Consider the following 20,013-nt stretch of genomic DNA (forward strand, 5'->3'; position numbering starts at 1 on the left):
AGGCAGGATTTGTCTTCCCTGGCAGAGGAAGGGGCACCTCATGGCCCAAACAGGTCGATTCTGCCCCTTATTTATAACTCACAGGGAAAAAAAAAAAAAAAAGACACATTCCAGCTAATGACGTTAGCAATTCCTTCCCTTCCCCTGCCTTAAAGGTGGCTCAGGCCTTTATGCTTATAAATCATTTTATTGGTAGTTGAAATAGAGAGGCTAGAGCATCCAACTGTAATGCGAGGCGCACTTCAAAGGGAACCTGCTTTCATTTCACAACAGTTAAGGGTTTATCAGCCACTAAAGATTCCCCTGCCAGAGGATCCTGTTCCACCGCGTTAAGCGCGGGGTGAAGGCCACGGCTGCGGGACGGAGCGAGGAAGAGGCCGGTTCTGGAGCGCTCCCCGCGGGGCCGCTGCTCAGGGGGCTCTGGCCGCGCGGCCGCGGCGGCTCCCGCTTGGGAAAAGGGCTGCTCCAAGGAGCCGGCTGCGGCTCCGGGCCCGGCAGAGGGATCCCGCGCTGGAGCGCTGCCTCCAAGGACGAGCAGCACGAACGCACAACGCAGCCACCTCCAGCACCGGCTCCGGAGGCGGCTCCCAACCCTCCCGGTCTAGGCGACCATCCTAGGGGACCAGCCGGCTCCAGGGGGCCCAGGAAGCCCCTGGGCTGGGGCTCGGGATGAGGGCCGGCTCCCTCCGACGCAACGGCCCGGCCGGCTCGGCCACGTGCTGCCGCCGCGCAGAGCGGCCGCTGGGACGGCCTGGAGCGAATTATCCCGCGGCCGCCCAGAGATGGGTCAGCTCCCACAATTTGTCAGACAAGGAGAGGAAAGGGAGGTCAAAAAGAGCCTCCTGTGGGAAAGAAAGCCTGGTGTGTTCCTGCTCGGCCTAATCAGGACTCGATGTTGGAGGAAGATGGATGGGATAAACGAGCTCATAAATGAAAACAGGGACAGAAGAGCCAAGTCCTGCCCCGCTCTCAGCAGCATGGGAGAGACGCAACACGTGTTTGCTCTCACAGGGCCAGGAGCCGCAGGAACCAGGAGCAGGATGGCCCGCTCCGCGCGGCAGGCGCAGGGCAGCGCCGCTCGGGCCGCTCCGGCTGCTCCCGCCACGGGCTTCCCGGCAGGACCGCGTGCGGCAGCGGCTCCGCAGCAACGGCAGCGCGAGGCCAAGCGCCGCCGAGGCCATTTCCTGCGGAGCGCGGCCGCGCGCGGGGACACGGCCGCATCGACCGACGTGCTGGCTCGAGGCTCAGAACACGGGGACGCTGCCACGCGAGCCGGGCGGCTAACACGAACGTTCAGCAGGGCTAGCAGGGCAGAACGAGCGGTTCTATGAGGAGAGGCTGAGGGAGCTGGGCCTGTTCAGCCTGGAGAAGAGAAGGCTGAGAGGGGACCTGAGCAGTGTCTACAAGTATCTCAAGGGAGGCAGTGAGGAGGATGGGGCCGGCCTCTTTTCACTAGTGGCCACCGACAGAACTAGAGGTAATGGCCACAAACTGAAGCACTAAAAGTTCCACAGGAACTTAAGGAAAAATGTCTTAACAGTGAGGGTGCCAGAGCCCTGGAACAGGCTGCCCAGAGAGGTTGTGGAGTCTCCTTCTCTGGAGATCTTCAAACCCACTTGGATGCAGTCCTGTGCCACGTGCTCTAGGTGACCCTGCGTGTGCAGGGGGTTGGACTGGGTGATCTCTAGAGGTCCCTTCCAACCTTCAGCATTCTATGATTCTATGATTATATGATTCTCCAAAACTGAGGCTGTCCAGTGAACTGAGCCTGCGTTTCTCTTGGCATATCCCGGTCCTGAAGGTGTGATCCATTTACAACTATCTGCCAAAGAGTTCAAACACAGTTGCTGGTATGTGGCTTTTCCTGCCAACTATTTTAACAAACTATTGCTGGCAGGGAAATACTGCATTGGTGACCTAACTCCTTTTAACCTGTGCTTGCCAGGCTGGAAAAGAACATTTCAAAGAAGAAAGTAAGATGGCAGAATAAGAGAAAACACCTTTTCCTGCAGAAATCCCTTGCTCACACACCTGTAAGTCAACAGCCTGAAAATTAACCATGTCACAACCACTTTCTCTGCCAACTGTCTGTCATGACATTTATATGTTCGTTACAATGTCAACACCTCATAACTACGGATGGATCTAATCTTCCAGACAAGGCAACAGGAGAGAGAAGAAGGAGCTTGGTCAGCTCCTGCGGAGAGACATCCTGCCCACGCTGGGATTCGAACTCGTGGCTCCGCAGCTCCCAAGCCGGCCCTGCCTGGAGAGGCAGCTCTGGCGCTTCCCGCAATGTTTCTGTGTTCCGCAAAGAAGAAAAATTAGCACCGCGTGAAGCAGCTCCTGGACACAGATGATTGTTTGCAAATGCAGCTACTGCTGCACTCTCCAGCTCCAGCATTTGATCTACCGTGCTTGCTTCTCAGTGATTATTTCAGCTGTCAGAGGAAATTCTGTTAAATAAATAAAACGAAAAGAAGAAAACCACCCTCGGTTTCATTTTTCTATTTATCTCCCTCTAAACCATGTGCTGGGGATGAACGGCACTTGGGAAAGCTGGAGCTTCATCGCGATGGGTTCCTGCTGCTGCCTCTCCTCGGATGCCCCATCCCGGTGGCGCTGGTGCCGCACGGAAGCAGCCCAGGACGGGCTTTGATGTTGGCACCTTGGCGAGGAGCAGGAGATGCCGGGGAGCCACTTTCCTGCTGCTATTGCCTGGCTACGACCGACCGCGCTGAGCCCCACACCCATTCGCACTATGGAGATCTTCTTTCGTGCGAGAAAAAAAGCTGCGACCCTTTAAAACCAGCTTAAACACAGTGGGAAACGGAGAAAAGATTAAAATGTCCTGGCAAACCCTGCGCTTAATTCGTCTAAAGGTTTTCGCATTGTCAGGCAATCTGTTTAATTGGTAGCGCGGTGAGGAGAGGGCCTCGTGGCGCGGAGAGCGGCTCGTTTGGGGTGGGAGCCCTGCCCTAACCACGGGTGCCCTGTTGGTTTCAGCACAAGGGCCTGGTGCTGCGCTGCTCTAAATGAGCGCGGCCGCCCGCCTGGCCCTGGGGACGGTGCCGCGCCACCCGTGTCACCCGTGTCACCCACGTCACCCACCAGTGGGGCCGCGGCTTCGGCCTTGGGGTCCCCTCTCCTCCATGCGGAATCAAAGCATCAGCAGGTTGCCCAGGGCTCCCTCTTTCACCCGGTGACCACCAGGCCGGCCAGTCCGCGCCTCGGCGCTAAGCAGACCACGGAGAGCACAACACTTAGGGGGAACGGGACGAGAAACCCCAGGCAGGCAAACAAGCAAGCAAAACCCCGGAAAAACACACTGGCTTCTCTGGAGCTCAGCAAAATCCACAATTCTATGCAAAATTCAAGGTATGTCACGTTTTACCGACCCGAATGGATTGCTCCATCCCTGCTGCTGCAGTAGCTAGCAAGGCCACGAGGGCATTCCTGTCACATCGGCTACGGCCGTTATTTCATAGGGATTCCCTGCCGCACGGACACAAAACAAGCAGGTCCGGTCCAATTAGGCAGCAAAGCCTGGAGCTCGTCTCCGTTCCTGTCGAATATGTTGGCTGGGACGCGCTGCAACTTTTAAATTTGATCTTTGGCTGTTGCAGAAGTCGGATAGGGAAAGAGCTGTCACCGGAGCCAGGCATTGCCTTGGAAGAGCCAGTTTGGAAAGGCCCCAAAGAGCTGGGAATCTGGGAATCTCAAAGAGCCTGGAGCCGCGGCATGGATCACCGGAGCGCCCTCAGCGCCCCGCGACAGCAGGGCTGCTCCGAGCCGCTTTATTAAATGAAATGGCCATTTTCTCCCCGGCAGAGATCACCACGGTATCAATCATAAACTTGATCAATAAAGCATTGGCTTGCGACTCCTTCTCTCTGGTTTAATCTTGTTATTGCAATCAGAGTTTCTCGGTGCATGGAATTTCCTGCGGATCGTCGGCGGGCAGCAGCCCCGCGGGCACCGGCGCCTCCGGCTCACGGCTCCGTGCGGGAGCGGGACGCGGCGCTGGCGCCCAGCTGCGGCGCTGAGTCACCCGCCGGGCACGCCGAGCGCTCCCGGCGCCTTCCTGGGAAAGCTCCTGAGCTCATACTTGGGAAGGCATCAAATGTGACTCATGGGAGCAGCAGGGCGAGCAGGGACGGGCTGCCCGCGCGGGCACGCGCACCGGCCGCGACGTGGGAAAGATATTTTCTTCAGTGCACACTGTGCGACTTGGGCTTGCGAGGCTGCCCCGGGGGCAACGCGAGCACTTGTTCTCCTTTATCTCACACATTGATTTCGTTCAACTCAAACCATCAAAGCTCCTGGCTCTGGAAACGTCAGGAGAAGGTTCCCAAGTTATCATAGCTCCCCATTGTCTTGTGTTTTGTTTTGATTTTGGTAATAAAGTTTGATGTTGTCAGTGCCAAACAGTTGCCAAAAGTGAGGTAAAAAACAAAATAAACTGAAGACCAAAGCAGGATTTCGGTTAAAATTTCTAAGTGAATTTCTCAGCTGTTGATTTACTCTTTGTAAGAAGGCCAAATTGGACTGTTTGAGTCCAAATTGGAAATGGATTTTTTCCTAAAACCTTGGAAGCTCTTGCAGAACAAGAATCCTGTTTCTTAGCGCTTTGACCGCTCTCCCCTCTGTCTCAGCTCTTCTGCAGCACGGCATCCCAGCATGTGCATTACATGTAGCACGGGTGACACAGACGCAAGCGAAGGAGGACGGTCCCTTCAGCACGGGGACAAGCAGCCGTCGCCTCTCGCCACTCTGCGCCTGTAGCTGTGACACCCACGGCGGTGACGGGAACGAGGGAAGGCTGGTGGCTATTTGCGACTCCCCAAATCCCTGCAGTCTGACTTTGTTCTGAGCTGGAGCGTGACACCGGGGCTCCTTAGCTGCGGATGCGGGGCAGGGAGGCCGATCCAATGGCTTCGTTGCAGACTGTAGGAGTTTACACGGTGCTCAGCACCCCACTCCGGGATGCCGGGGGGTCCCCACCAGCCCCATCCCTGCACACCGGGCACACCGGGCACCCCGCAGCCCACGGGCAGGGATGCTGCGTCTCCTGCCCTCACTGACACCCCAGGCGCCCTGCAGGGATCTCCCTGGCAGAGGAGGAACTGGAGCTCGAAATGGGGCCCCTTGTTGTTCAGCTTGTGAACTTTATTAGCTGTCAACGTGTCAAACTTCCACTTATCCGGGCAGCTGCGAGAGCGGCCGGACGCCGGGGCCCGCGATGAGGTTTCACGGAGCTCCCAGCCTTCCTCGTGCAGACAGAGGGCAGGAGAGCCGGGTTCGCTCCCCTTTCCTCGGCTAAAGCAGAGAGATGAGGGGCAGCAAGAAGCAGAGAGATGCTCTAGTCTGTTGTTCGGCACTGCACGGTGCTCAGCTCAACAGGACTCCAGCGCAGGGATGGGTTTTAATGTAAGATACATCAATAAGGGCCAGGAGCAGCATCAGGGCTTTGGTTACCAGACTTGGCACCTGCTCTGGGAATGCCCAGCCCCATGGCACGGCAGCCAGGAGCCACCCAGGCCCAGGTGACGGGGGAAGCAGGGAGCGAACACTGGGGATCTGGGTCTTTCTTGCATCAAAAACATCTCCCATGCTTTATTTTCCCCATACACCTCCTCCTTTCATCTATTAGCAGAAGCTTTAGGGGACAAAGCGGGTCCCCAAGTAGATTTTCGCATGGTCCTTAGCAGCCATCAGCCCCGGTCTCAGCTGGCCCTGCTGCTACAAGAGCATCTTTAACCAAAAACGTCTCTTTTGGCCGTGAGCTCCTTGAGACGGGAACAAGACTCGGAGGTGGCAGCAGCCTCCCCGCCAGGCTCTGTGTGTGCTCGTGCTCACGTGGGCGCGTGGGGCTTTTTTCCCCCCTCTCTAGGGCTTGATTGACTAATGTTTGTAGGTCCCGAGAGCCAGTAAAAGATCTGCTCTGATATCCAGAAAATTTTACAAGGGGCGGCAGGCTTAAAAGTGGTGGGAAGAAGCTGAGCCTGCCAGGATGTTGGAATGAGAAATCCATCAGGAATGCGCCTCGGAGAACAGCTGCTCCTGGAGCCCTGGCAGCAACCTCCCTGCAAGCTGCCTGGGAGCAGAGAGAGGGATTCGGGGATCACAGCTTGGGATGAGGGAAAGGGGCTGCTTATTTATTTATTTAGCTTGTCCCTTCTTTGCTTTCACCTCCCTCCCTTCTCCCAGCCCTGTCCTGGAGAGCTCGAATGGGAACAGAGAGACGCGGCTCTGGGTTTGCGCCCCGGGTGCTTGAGGGCTTCTCCTGGCCATGTCCTCGCCAGGGCTGATCCCGTGCAGGTGGCACCACAAAGAGGTGCTGCTGACACCACCTCTCCTTACCCTGCCTTGTTCAAGTCTTTTTTAACAAAAACAGCTCTGTTTCCCCCATTAGCACCTCATGCCCATCTCTGCAAGCAGGAGCAGCCGGAAGGCGCAGAACAGAGGATTCCCAGAGTGCTCCCACAGCCCCGTTTTTCCTGGTCTCATCCCCCAGATCGCCGGGTTCGACCAGGCGGGCGGGAGAAGCGGAGGTGGCGGCAGCCGCGGCGTGAGCGGCTGGACGGCGCCGCGGGGAGCGGGGACACCCAGGCGGGCGCCCCGGTGCGCACGGCGGGACCGGCCCGTCCTCCCGCACGGGGAAAGGCCCCTCGTGCCCCCGCGGCGCCGGGCGCGGGGCCGTCTCCCCGGCGGCCTCGGCTGCTCCCGCGGCGGCCCCGGCACGCGGAGCCGCCGGGGGCTCCATTCCCCTGCTCTACCCCGGCGCCGTGCCCAAGCCCTCCCCCTTCCCTGGCCTGTCCCCGAGGGACTCTATTATACCCCCCGATCTGTTCACACTCCTGATCCCTCTGCGTGTTTGCACACACTGCTGACCCAGCCTTTATCTGGAAGACATAAGGGTCTCTGTGTGGAGTTCCCACAAGGGCCATTAATCGTGTCCATGTCAGAGTCCCCCTGCTCCAAACCCTCCCTTCCTGCTCCTCCCCAGCTCGGCCCTCCCCCGCCCCGTGCCCTCTCCATAGGCTGCACATTGGGAAGAAAAAACGTTTCATGAAAATTCGCACATGCAACTTGCAAACTTTGCAAAATCTGATCTGCTCCCCTGGGGAAAGCTGGTGAACGGTACGATTTCTCTAAAACGCCAAACACAAGCGTGCACACACGCTGCTTCCTCCCCGGCCGAGGGGGGAATTTCCTCCGGGGCGGCAGGGCTGACGCCCCGCGGAGCCAGCGACACTTTGGCTGCCAGGCCCGGCCGCACGGAAACGCTCCCGGTGGCACCTCTGCCACGGGCCGAGCCAACCCGGCGCGTGCCCAAACCCGGGGAGCCGCGAGGCAGCGACGGCCACCGGCTCCCGGGGACGCGGCCCGCGCGCCGCCGCGCTCACCTGCACGCGCGCCTCGGTGAGCTTGGTGCGCTGCGCCAGCTCCTCGCGCGTGTAGATGTCGGGGTAGTGGGTGCGCTCGAAGGCCTTCTCCAGCTCCTCCAGCTGCTCCGCCGTGAACGTGGTCCGGCTGCGGCGCTGCTTGCGCTTCAGGGGCAGGTCGGGCTCGGATTCCACGTCGGAGCCCTCGTCCAGCCGGCTACCTGGCGGCACAGGAAGGGAAGGGAGGCTCGTTTGGTGGAAAAGCCTTACAGGGAGAAGCTCCCGGCGGGGCCGCGGAGCCAGGGAAATAATCACGATTCCACATGGACGGTATCCACCAAAACGAGCGCGCCAGCTACGCCACATCTGCCCTCGTGGGTGAAAAGACAGTCCAGCAAAATCAGAACCGTTTGTGGAAAGGGATGGTTGAACAGGGCCCACTGTTCAACACGTTTGAGTGGGAAAAAACACCACAACTGCTGACTTTTCCTATTTCAAGACACTGCCATCTTTGCTTCAAACGACTCTGTGCTTGGCAATGTGAAACAACTGAAAATTAGATGTACAAATTTAAATAAGTGTACAAAAAGTTCAAGACGAGGTGGTTTGACTCGTGCTAACATCCCCCTGGGTTTCTGAAGCATCACTGCTTGAATTACTGATTTTTAACCACCTTAAAAAGAAAAAAAAGGAAAAAAATGAGCAACTTCTGCAGCTGGGGAAAACGTTTCCCACTCGGCTCCCCCCTGGGCCGGGCCGCCACGGGATGCGGTTCCTCTTCTGCCCGGCTCATCCTGCCCGGATTTGCAGAAGGCCGGACCCCAACGGCACCAAGATGCCAGGATGTCCTTTGCCAAGGCCCAGCCGGGCACTGACAGCCTCGGCCTTCCCTTGCCCCAGGCTTCTGCCTTTCCCTGCACCAGCACCTGCCCCGTGTCCATAGGGAAAACCTGGGGCTGAACAAGCCTTCTGGATACTTGGGTTGGTCAGGGGTAGGTCTGATATAAAAAGAACATCTGTACTCTAGAATAGCAGCCTCGCACATCTGGGTTCCAGATGATGTGGGCCAGGTAGGAGCACATCTGGACTCTGAGACACCACATTGTGCCAAAGCACATCTGGAAGACCACGGCACCCGGGTCACGAAGCCATTGGCTACTATTGCTTTAACTAGGACCTTTGGTAGAAATATCCATGGGGACGGGGGTGAGCTGAGGGCTAGAAGGAGAGGGGCCAGGAGAGGAGAACGCGCCAGGTTGTCGTGTGATTTCCCTGGGCAGCAGAACCCGTGTTCCGACAGCCAGCGCACACGGAGCAGCCTGGTCCTGTGGAGCCAGGGCTGCTGTGTGCCACACGGTCCCTATGTGCCCGTCCCCTGCCCGCGTGGTCCCGCGTGCCCGGTCCGTGCCCTGCCCGGTCCCTTCGTGCCCGGTCCGTGCCGCACACATCGCGGGGCAGCCAGCACCGGGCCCTGCTCCACCATGGAGCCGCCGGCAAGGCCACACGTGCGGGCAGGAGCCACGCAGCACGCGGGGCGGTTTCGGCTCCCACGTCCGCTCCGCGCCAGCTGCTGTTGTCCCTGCCGTGTCGATCTGGAAGCAAAACCGCCAAGCTGCCTCCGAAAGCTTCATGGAGAATCGCGGCTCGGCCGCAGGGCCTGGGGGAGGACGCGGACGTCACAAGCCCCCAGCACGTCCTGTTCCCAGCAGCGCTGGCCAACGTGCGGCCACCAGCGCGGCGCAGGGCTCGGAGGGGCAGCGCTCACCGGACACGTTGGCGGCGCCTTTCCCAGCGCTCCCGCTGGCATTCCCTCCATTCCCGAGCGGCACAAGCGAGGCCGTGGCGGCACAAGGATCCACCTACGCTCGACCTGGGAGTCAAGAGCCAAGCTGGGAAAAGAAACCACAAACCCGCGTGCCAAGCGGAGGCCCAGACCCCGCGACTACAAAGATGAAGCCAAGAGAGCGAGGAAAATCCCCGGGCACGTCTGGAAGCAGCTGGTCGGAGCACCGTGCAGCTGCTGCTGTCAGCCCCAGATTTATTAAATGATACAGACGGGCTCTTGGCCCAGAGCGAGGGCAGTTGAGCTTATTATTTAACGTGTCCTCTGGTACCGGGGGACTCTCTGCCTACAGCTGCCCTCCATCTAACAGGTCTTCTCCATGCCTGAGCAGCTGGAACCCGCCGGTGAGGCACTGCTGCCATGAGGAGGTTTGTGAGGAATAACCTACGGAAAATCCCTTGTGAGGCAAGGCCAGGGCTTGCTTTTGGGCCTCATCCCTGCGGACACCACCTAAGGAGCAGGAAGGCCGCAGGGAAAGCTGCTTCCCACAGCGCAGGGATGCTGTTAGGGGGCTCACAAGCCCCGAACCCGTCCGGGGGCCTCGGGACGCCGGTGCGGGGCCGCGGTTTGGCTGAGCTGCCTGTGCTGCTCCCCGCTGCAGCTCTGCCCACGCAGGGCTCAGGGCTCAGCAACGCAAACCCAGCTTCCAAAACCCAGGGTTTAGGGGTGAATATCCCCAAACGGCACAGTCTGAGTCTCTCCTCATGAGAGCACGAGGGGGAAACGCGCAGTTTGCGCAGCCTCCAGCGCAGCAGGAACCGCATGCGCAAGCGGCACGAGCTGGGCAGAGCTCTCTGGAGGGGCTCGAGAGCGATAGAAATTGAGGAGAGATGAGGAAAGGAGGAGAAAACCCCTTAGTAATTATGGCCTGGATTTGTCGTCCCTCTCCGCAGCCCCTTCTCTTCTACCTCCCTTCCTCTCCCTCTGCCTTTCTCCTCCCCATCTCCATTCACTGCTGCCGGGAGCCTCTTAGCCCTGGAGTTAAATTAATCAACAGGATTAGGTGGAATCGGCCACAACAAGACCCTCCAGGCTCCAACTGAGCCCTTGATGCTCCACAAGGACCTGCCGCCTTGTCTTGAAGCACCTCGGTGCTGTCTGCACGGATTGGCAGCCAGGACCAGACATGGGAACGCATTCATTAAACGGGGAGCGGATTTGGTCGGAGGGGAAAGGGGAGCTGCGCGCTCCCTGCTGCGGAGCCGCTCGGCTCTTTGTCACCCGCTCGGCCACAGCTCATTTCCTCTCTCTTCCTTTCTTGCTTCCAGCTGCACCATCCTAAAAATTAAAGGAGTTGGAGGGAAGAGGGAGCGGGGAAGGGGGCAGCGCTGCGGAGGGCTGAGGCCGCCCCGGCCACGTCGCTCCCTGCAGCCCGGCTTGCTCCATAGGGGAGCACAGAGTCACCCGGGTTGCTCTGCCCCAGAGGGAGCGGAGGCTCCGCGGTGACCCGGGGAGGCCGCGTGTCACCTGCCGCTCGGTGCTTTGGCTGCCCTGACTTTGCCTTAATAACCAGAGCCCTGGGGTCGGCCTCGACGGAGGGCAGCGACTCCTGATCGCCAGGGCTGCGGCAGGGGACCTGCAGTAACAGAACAGGAGGTCGAGCTGGGTGTATCAATACACCCAACACAGCCGCACTCTCCCCGTTCCTGCTCTATTTCTGAGCCCTCTTACTGCAGTCTGCTCATAGGGGCTTTCAACAGAGCCCGGACCTGTGTGCCTGTTATTTTCCCACTCTTCTTTTTCCTCTCCATTTGCCCATGTAGCTCCCTGTTGTTGGCACCCAAAATATTGTGGCAATAAGCACATTTTCTATGCTACTGCCAACAAAAGAAGTCGCAAACCTCAAACTCCCAGGACTAAACGGAGGGAAATCCAGCTTGGTTGCGGAGACGCAGCCGTGCCAGGCGACTAGTCGCCTGCGGACAGCACTGATAGAGGGAAACGGGCAAGCCAGAAGTGCCCACGTTGCCCGTTTCTTGCAGACCGATGCATCCGGAGCCCGCAGGGACCGGTGTGAAGCTGCAGCGCTGCCCACGGCCTCCTCTCTGCAGCGGTGTCTAGAGCTCAGTTTAGAGCCCTGCCGCTGCTCCGCGGCAGAAAACGAATCACGTAGCGGTTGATATGCGTTTTAATCAAGTAATTCGGCCCGAGCAGAATGATAGCGCCTGTTGGTGGGGTGCCCCTGAATACCAAGCAGACCAGGTAGCAGGCCTAGGAAAATGAAAAAGTCATTTACAGCTCAGCTGGGGACTGCAGTGTTCAGCAAAGCATTAGCGTGGGGCCCTGGGAGATAAAGGTTTGGGTAATTCTTTCTTTTTTTTATATATATACCGGCACTGAACTGGCCAGCTGTAACCAAAGCAGAGATTGAGGTAATGTCCATTATGGACTTTACAACTTGAAAATAATACTAGTAATGAAGCTGATGTGCTGGGAGAGGCAGAGAGCGAGCGCGTGTGCGGGCGTCTAGGGGGATTCTGCAAAAGGCAGCGAGAGAGAGGGGCTTCCCGGGCGGATCATTCCCCCAGCACATCCTGAGGGCTCGGGCACCGACGGGAAGGTGCAGAGGGAGCGAGAACACGGGAAAAGGGAGCACGTACCAAAGCAAAAGAAGGCAGAGGCACCCCAGTGTTTGGGTGACAGGGACACGGCCAGCAGGGCGACCACGGTGACAACCACACCATGGTGACAACCACACCGTGGTGACAACCACACGCCCCGCCCTGGCTGTGTCTCGATGCCTGAATCCCAGGGATTCGCCCCCGGGGAGTCCCACGCCCAAGTTTTCCCAAAATGCGGAGTTGCGGGGAGCAGAGACGGCACCAAGGGCTCTCCCGTGTGTCCCGCCTGCTCCCAGCTGCGCGGAGCCCCGTGCCACCGGTCCGGGTACCAGCCACAGCGCCCCACGCAGAGACACACGCTCCCGAAAAACAAAAACACCCCGAAACGGCACGTTCTGCTCCTTGCGAGCAGCGAACAAAACCAAATCATCCAGGGCATTTGGAGAAAGATAGGGAGGGAGGGAGAGAAAAAGAAAGTCTGTGGCTCCAACAGCCTTTGTTAATTCCCAGCACTGGCCTGAACATAAACAGATGGAATATCCATCAACTCCAGGCGTCCTTTCTTTTCTTTCAACTTTTTTTCTAGTTCTCGCCTCCCTGCCCCCTCCACCCCAACCCTCTTTCTTCTGGCTTTTGTTTGGCCTTTTAAAGAACCCCGAGGTAATGAGGCCTGCCCCAGCTCCCCGCACATCTGTGAAGTCCATAAAAGCCCCCGTTTCACTTCAATATTCATAGCCGCGCGCTCGCGGCCGGCACGGGATGCGGCGGAGGCTGCCCAGAGGCGCCGCTGCCTCCGCGGCGCGCGCGGGCGACGCGGTCCGAGGCACCGGTGGCGCTCGCGACACCGGGAGGCAAAGGGAGACCAGCTGGGATGCAGGGGGGAGAGAGGAGGCTGGGAACGGGAAAAGCCTGGATCACTTTCTCTCCCTATTTTGCCTCCTTTACTCTTTCCTTTTCACCTCTTTAGCTGCCTTAAAAGTAACTTTTTCAAAGGCAAACACATACAGAGGTTGACAGACTGGTACAAACACCTCCCACCTGAACGCTGGCGCTGCAGAGGGAATGGCCACGGGTAAGCGGGAAGCTGGAATTCAGGACGGCAGAGCCGATGCTCTGGGACCTCCTCGACGCGGACAGCAGGGGCGAGCGCAAGGCCGATGGCCAGGCCGGCTCCGCGGGGAGGCCGGGCACGTGCGCGGCAGCAGCGCCAGCACGGGCGCGTTTCCACGGGTGAGAACCTGGGGTAGAACAGGCGCGCGGCCGAACCGCTCCTGCGCCGCCGTGCGGCCCGCGGGCTCCTGCACCTTGCAGCCCACGGGCTCCTGCACCTTGCAACCCGCTGGCTCCTGCACCCTGCAGCCCACAGGCTCCTGCACCCTGCAACCCGCTGGCTCCTGCACCTTGCAGCCCACGGGCTCCTGCACCCTGCAACCCGCTGGCTCCTGCACCTTGCAGCCCACGGGCTCCTGCACCCTGCAGTCCGCTGGCTCCTGCACCCTGCAACCCGCTGGCTCCTGCACCCTGCAACCCGCTGCCCCCAGCAGCACAGGGCCCGCTGGCTCCAGCACAGCGCATCCCGCTGGCTCCTGTGCCACACGCCACTGGCACCGCGCTGCTGGCGGAGCCGCTCGGCGCTCACCGAGGACAGCAGACCGAGACGGCCCCACGCGGCGCACGGCTCCTTCCCCACGCTCAGCGCGGACGGGTCCTTCCCGCAGCGCGGAGGTTGTGGCTACCCCCCCGCAGGGCCCGTGGGGCCGCTCGGCCTCCGACGGTCGCGCTCCGGGGCCTCCAGCCAGGCCCGTTGGCCCCGGTTGCAGGAGCAGCCTCAGAGCCACCAGGGCGCAGGGTGAACGCGCAGGGACCTGCGGCACCCGCTGAGCGCCAAGAGGGGACGTGGAGCAGGACACGAGCGCCCTTCGGGGCCACCTGCACTCACAGCCCTGCTCCTGCTGGCACTGTCCCTGCTCCGCTCGCGTCCTTGGAGCGCGGACACCTCCTGCACCAGGTCTGCAGCCCGCACACGCGGCCACCGCGTCGCTCGTGGCCTGCAGCCGCCTTGCTGTCCCCAACCCTGCATGGCCCTCCTTGCTGCAAACCCGCTCATTCCAACTCGGCTGCGTGCGCGGGCCCGAGGCTCGTCCGGGAATTCCTCCCTTCCAGCCCTGCGCCCCCCGGCTGCGTCCACCACGCTAAGAGCCCTTTCAATATAAGGCTCTTTCAAGAAAGATAAACGAATTTAACCTCACAAACCTTTCCCCAGCCTGAAAAACCAGCCGGTGAAAATGAGGCACCAGAGACCACTTAACCACACAGGAGAAACGCTCTTCTCCTGCTGTTTGCAGGCCCCGCTTCATTTATCCGCATGTCACACGGGCTGCCCGAAGCAAAGGGTGTTTGAGAGCGGCCACGAGAAGCACTTTGTCCTCCGTCACGCTGTGGAAACGCGGCGGGTCGGCAGCGGTCGCTGGAGAACATTCGTGTGACCGCTGCTGCCCTCTGCCCCTTCCCTGCCTTCCTGCGCGTGTCCATCCCACTCCCGTTCCCTGCTGCTCCCACTCGCGTTCCTGCTCCCTGCTGCTCTCCGGGCTCCTCTCTTCCCGCTGGTGTTCCTGCCCCGCGCCCGCTGCCCTCTCCCAGCATGTAACAACTGCCAGGAGTTTTCCAAGCACCCGGGAGCAGGGAGAGCGCTGCAGGGCCTGGGCATGAGGAGCTGCAGGAGAAGGGACCGGAGCCGCGAGGGGCCGGGCTGCAGCTCCAGGCCTCTGCGCGTCCCCGGGCGGCAGAAGAAAAGAGAAGAAAGAAAAGTGCAGGGAGGAGAGAATGAAAGTGACAGAAAGAAGGATTGAATGAAGGAGCGCAAAGAAAGAAAGATATCCCTGCGCCGCTTGCTCCTTTATCAGCGCTGTCATCTGGAGCAGGGCCCTGTCCGCTTTGTCTCACCTTGGACAAAACAGAAAGGCCGTTTTGTGCAGATGCCTTTAGAGCTGCCAGAGCCCGCACCTTAGGGGGTCGCCGCGGGCTGAATGTGCAGCTGACAGCCCCGCGCGGCCCGATGTGATATCAATAAACCCCGACACGTCGGCTCTTCAGCACAGCTCATGTGGAAGGTGCGGCCTGAATATTAACAGCGCCGGGGCCGGGAGCGGGCCCGGCTGCAGCGGGAGGAGGGCGGCGAGCGAGGCCGCCGCGCAGGGCGGCCCGAACGCGGCGCGGTTCCGACCCGGGGCTGCAGAGCCGCCGGCGAGGCCGGGGGCTGTGGGAATTGCCATGGAGCGGCACCCGCGGGCGGGGAGAAGCGACGGGGGCTACGGGCAGCCCACGGCGCCGGCCCCAGCGCTGCTCGGAGGGGAGCCAAGAGCTCATCCGGGGCCACATTTCGGCCGAGATGGAGCTTTCCAGGCCCGGGATGAGGGTACTCTGGGTCCCGGTGTTGACAAACGCGCTGCCCCTTCCTGCCCGCTGGCGACAGCGCCGAGGCCAGGAGGGGGCACGGTGCCAGGAGCAGAGCCGAACGCTCCAGCGTCCCCTCCAGACCTGGCAAAAGCAGCACATGGACACGGACACGAGCACGAGCAGACCCACAGGGAGCTCTGCAGCTCGAGGAGCTTCGGGAGGCGCAGCCCTGGCAGGAAGGGTGTTCTGTGGCTTACGGCTGCCAAGCGCCTCGGGACACATGACTTCATCCTTCAACTATTTCAAGATGTAGCAAGGAATTTCGCAGGGACCGGGGATGATCTTTCCCTCTTGCATTGCGATCCTATGAGGCAACTCTGCCCCGACAGAGCACAAGAACCCTGAAACCTCCCAACTACTCTTTTTTTGCTTAAGCATCCAGAGCAAGGAGCAGAGCTGACGATGTGTCCCCATCACTAAGCAGGACGCGCTCAGCAGAGCTCTGCGTACGTGCAGGGCACGCGGGAGCCGCTGCTTTGCTCGGCGCAGATCACGGATTTTCCAGGCAGATTCCCCAAGGGTGGGGACTGACAGAACAACAGGTATCGTTTCAGGATAACATTAAACAATTTCTTGTTCGACTGGACTGTTCTTTTAAAACAAAGAGTCAAAAGATTTTCTCAGGGCATAGAACCAGCTCAGTTGATCTGAAATGGCACCTTGCCATGTTCTCAGGTTATACAATGCTTGCACCTAGAAGTAGCTTCCTTTAAGACTGAAGCTGCCATTTGGGAAGACAGGGAAAGCACTTTTGATCTCCCTCCACTTCTTCTAGCAAATACAGCATTTAAATATACACATTTAAATATACACATTTAAATATACACACATACCCTTTATACACACACGCATACAAACAGGCACATATTTTTATATATGTGCACGTGTGCATGCGCGAACCGGAAGAGCCGCAGTCGGGTGTTAGATCCGTTGGACGCGGCGTCGCTTGCCAGGCAGAGCAGGAGAGCGGAGCTGGTTCTGCGCCGGTCCCGCTCGGCAGGGACGGGAGCCCCGCGGCGAAACGCTCCGCGCTCGGCTCCGGAGTCACCAGGGAGCGACGCTGAGGGGCGTTTGCGCCGGACGGGCCTTGGGTGGCACTTGGGAAGGTCCCGACACCAAAGGGCCGTTCCTCACCGCGACTGCGCGCAGGGGCACGTGCGCGGGCCTGGCTCCGGGCGGCCCATGAGGACCCGCACGAGCTGTTCGGGGAGCCAGGCCAGCAAGGGCACGGGCACGTTAGCAGCAGCACGATAGCAGGTTACATGCGAGCCTGGCGCTACCAGCCAACAAACAGCCTGGGGGTAAAGGCAGAAGAAAAGCTAACGTCTCTCGCTAAAGATTTTGTCAGAAATGCTGAAAAACCTACTTCAAGCTGGAAGCAGAAACAAAGTACTGAGCCACGACGAGAAGGAAACCTCACACCTGCAGGCTGCACGGACAGAGTAAGTGCACAGAAATGTCACTGCACATTTTTCCAGCTCCTGATGAGCCTGCATGAGAACCGGCCAGCCTCCGCGCGGCTCGGCAGGACGGGATTTAGTTCCACGGCATGTCGGGTTTTGAAAGCTGAGCGCGGACCATGGAAAAGCCTAACCCCTTTCATCCAGCCCTTCTCCCCAACCAAATTTTACAGACCAGAGAAAATTAGCTGGAATGTTTAATGAACCTTCTGATATTCATACTTCTTCAGCTGGTAAATAATTTCATTCTGCACGCTAAGGACATTCAGGGTGCAAATGTGGAGATTTTCTCTTGGGATACGGCAAGTTGGCTTAGCTAAATTAAGAAATTACCTCCCCTGAAACTTGAAACACTTTAAAATGCAGTTGCCTGCATTGTCCGGATTCTCTGTGTTTCAAAAGTGTGAAACATTATTAGCTGGTATTTGTACCTCTGTACTTTCTGCAGCCCCATAGCCCAGGGTTAGGCAGAAGCTTTGCACTGTACCAGAGCAAATGTGGACCAACGATGGCAAGGGAGCCAGGAAAGAGAAAGAGATTAGGGAAATTCATTTAACACATCCTAGTCAATACTGGAAATTGAATTTGGACCTCCTGGCTTCCAGGCTGGGACCACCACCTTTTTTAATCGTGAAAAGGGGGATGGCTTTGCCCGAGTTTGCACCTTGCTGAATGTGCTGCCTGACGCCCACAGCAAGTCCAAAACTCCTGGTTAGGCAAAAACCTGCCTGTTTGAAAGGCACCGGCTCACCAGAAAATCACCTCATCACCAACACATTATTCCAGTAATTGATTAGTCTGCCCTTCTTACTTCAGCACTTTACTCCGTGCCCTAGGATTCCCATTTCATGCTTCAAAAATCCCTGAGGGAAGACGCTTTCGGGCTGCCCAAGTTTGCTGGACAAGGCTAAGGACCCAAGCAGAGCAGCCAGACACCAACCAGTAAAGTCAACAGGTCAAGGGTTGGCATTTGAAGGGGAACACTGGAACGCGTGTTTTGAGCCCATTTCGGTGCACGTTTTCTAATTCTTTCGGCTCAGATAAAAGGACAAGCACCAGGCAACTTTCTCTACCACACAAGACAAGCGAAGTGATAGGACAGCAAGAAGTGGAGCCACCGACCCAGGCGGGAAGGTGAGCGGGCTGCCGGCCAGCGACTTTGCCAGCCCCAAGGCCGGGCGGTCGTTTTAGCCGCGGCTTCCAGGAGAATCCCCGCCGGGACATTGAGGCGCTGGGCTCCAATGGGCAGCGGCGCGAGCTGCGTCCTGCCCTGGGAATGGCGGGGCTGCTCAAGGTCACGTAGCCACCGCTCCGCTCCCCACGGCGAGGGGCCCCAGCCCTGGATATTTGCAACCGGCTTTAGTGTCACAGTGGGAGCTGCAGAGGACTTACCAGCCCTTTGTGATGGATACGCTTTTCGGTCCAATGCTGCCAGCACTATCGCTATTAGAAATGCCACCAGAATGCAGGATAGATTTTCCACTCCCTTCTCATCCATTATCTTATCTGTCTGTATTGTCTCCTGCTTGGTATTGGGCTCAGGGACAGCTGACACGGAGATACAACGCGAGAGGTCCCACCACGCCTGGCTCGGCGGCGCGCGGGCCAGCGCGGCCCCTTGTCAAGGCCGCTTTGCACACTGCGTCTCCGCGATCCGCACGGGATGCCGACATTTCTGGGAACGGCTTTCAGCGCGCGGCGCTCGCCCAGCACCTACTTCGTCTTGGGTGGAAGCACCCATCTGAAGCCGGGGAGATTGAGCAGACCCTTTGTAGCCGGGAGAAACCTTCCCCTCCGAGTGATTATTAGGAGCTTTCGCAACGCGCGGGTCCAGGGGAGCCTCGTTGCGGTAGACGCTGCGTGGAGCCGTGACGGGGTCGGTACCTGCTCCGCAGCGAACGCCCCGGACGCAGCGCACGCACCGGGAGCCAAGGAGCTCCCGCTCGGCTCCGGAGCCGGCAAAGCCGATAATCGGCACCCGCAGCCAAGCTCAAAGTCCATAAGAACACCCCAGGCTTCCCTGAAAAAGCGCAAGCCAGCGCTTATCTGTTACTAACTTTTAAGGCAACACCACTTTGTTTGCTGCAGAACTTCCCTGGGATCAGTTTCATGGCTGAAAAGTAGAAGAGTTTCTCTCTCAGAAACTGAATTTTGCATCAAACACATACAGACTAGCCTAACCTGGTGCATATTTTTCTAAAATAAAGAATAATCCAACAGTATTTACAAAAGTAAGAGTACTTAGGCTCAGAAATAATGACGCTTAGGGTTTTTATTCCATAGCAATGGTATTAAACATACTATGAAAAGCAGGGAATGGTGATGTATGAATTAAAAATAAAGTATAAGCTGTTAACAATTCTCACAAGACCTAACTTAATTTCTTTGAATTTGAATGATTTCTAAACACTTGGACTTCAAAGTTTTTTGTTGATGGTCCTCAAGATACTTCCCAAGCCTGCACAATGTCACCCTCTGCTGACACGTTCAAATAGAAGTTTGTTATAACAAAAGAAATAAATAGTCAATTTAATCCAGTATCCCGCCTCTGACAGGTCCCCACACTGGATACTTCAAAGCCAGCCATAGGTTCCTGCGTAATTACCTACTGCAAGACAAACTTCTCTCCAGTGAAGGGTCATCTTCCCAACGCCAATTAAAAGAGGTTTGTATCTCTTATTAAAAAGTTACCAAGTTTTCAGGCTCAATCTGGTAAATACTTAGAAGTTTGGATGTCACCTAGGACATCTGAGACTTGAAAAACTGAGCTGGAAATAAAATACCCCGGAGAACTGTACACGAAGGAGCATTTCAAAAACTCCTACATAAACAGGTTAAAACCAAAGCAAAAGTTTCATCAGAGCCCAGTGAAACGTTGCTATAAGAACTGTAAGAGGAACAGGGGCCCATCTAGAGAAGGTTGTGAACAATACTCTGGGAAAAAAGCTTTTATAGTCATGAGACAGCCAAGGGCAGGCTAGAGTCCTTTCCTTCCACACCCTGCTTTGCTTGCTGCTGTCTTGTCCCACAGCTTGTCTTAAGAGCTTGTTTTCTGACACCAAAAAGCACTAATTTGGCTCCTGGTTCTTACTTTTTTCCACATCCTGTTCCCTCAGGTTTCACTTGGGACAGAAATTACATCTGAATGTTTTCACCTGGTACCTCCTGGTCCTCTGCCCAGGAACAGAGATGACTCTGCTAGTGAAAGGAAACACAGCGCAACGGAGCAGAAAGCACGGTCAAGGCCAACACAAACCGTTTGCCAACAACAGCCTGAGCTCCTCATGTGTTTGCCCATTCTTTGC

The 20,013-nt window shown here is 57.9% G+C and overlaps 1 protein-coding gene across 5 annotated transcripts in view; it reads right to left on the minus strand.

Annotated features, from left to right (window-relative positions):
* PAX7 (paired box 7) overlaps positions 1-20,013 on the minus strand; it is an 80,518-nt gene that overhangs the window by 33,244 nt on the left and 27,261 nt on the right. For all 5 annotated transcript variants that reach the window (XM_088529611.1, XM_088529609.1, XM_088529606.1 and 2 more), the window contains exon 5: positions 7,410-7,609. In XM_088529611.1, the coding sequence (XP_088385737.1) occupies positions 7,410-7,609 (200 nt within the window). The remainder of the gene's footprint in view (positions 1-7,409; positions 7,610-20,013) is intronic.

The sequence above is a fragment of the Tinamus guttatus genome, unplaced genomic scaffold, assembly GCF_059628265.1.
Source record: "Tinamus guttatus ecotype Peru unplaced genomic scaffold, ASM5962826v1 Tinamus_guttatus_pri_ptg000332l, whole genome shotgun sequence".
Classification (NCBI taxonomy): Eukaryota; Metazoa; Chordata; class Aves; order Tinamiformes; family Tinamidae; genus Tinamus; species Tinamus guttatus.